Source organism: Fukomys damarensis, unplaced genomic scaffold, assembly GCF_012274545.1.
Source record: "Fukomys damarensis isolate Sample0158 unplaced genomic scaffold, DMR_v1.0_HiC HiC_scaffold_23, whole genome shotgun sequence".
Classification (NCBI taxonomy): Eukaryota; Metazoa; Chordata; class Mammalia; order Rodentia; family Bathyergidae; genus Fukomys; species Fukomys damarensis.
The window spans coordinates 58,342,610-58,342,868 of record NW_022900935.1 but is presented as its reverse complement, the minus strand read 5'-3'; the positions used below and the strand labels follow the sequence as shown (position 1 = coordinate 58,342,868).

At 70.3% G+C, this 259-nt stretch overlaps 1 protein-coding gene across 1 annotated transcript in view; it reads right to left on the bottom strand.

Annotated features, from left to right (window-relative positions):
• Ttyh2 (tweety family member 2) overlaps positions 1–258 on the bottom strand; it is a 37,372-nt gene extending 37,114 nt beyond the window's left edge. The window contains exon 1 of the mRNA XM_010630712.2: positions 130–258. Within this exon, the coding sequence (XP_010629014.1) occupies positions 130–258 (129 nt within the window). The remainder of the gene's footprint in view (positions 1–129) is intronic.
• Between the last annotated feature and the right edge of the window lies 1 nt (position 259).

Sequence of the window (259 nt, the reverse complement as noted above, 5' to 3'; positions counted from 1 at the left end):
GCCACGCCGAGCTTTCCGGTGTCCCCGAGCCCCGAGGTGTCCTGAGGAAGGGCCAGGCGTCCCGGGAAGAAGGGGAGAGCGGGAAAAGGGAAGGGGCCGCGGGGAGTCGGAGAGGGGCGCGCGGCTCACCTCCTGGTAACTCTTGTCGCGGGGGTTGAAGGTGCTGTCCACCGGCTGCAGGCGCAGGCTGAAGTGCGGGACGCTGTGCAGCCACACGACCCACCAGGGCGCGATGTAGTCCACGCGCGCCGCCGACATG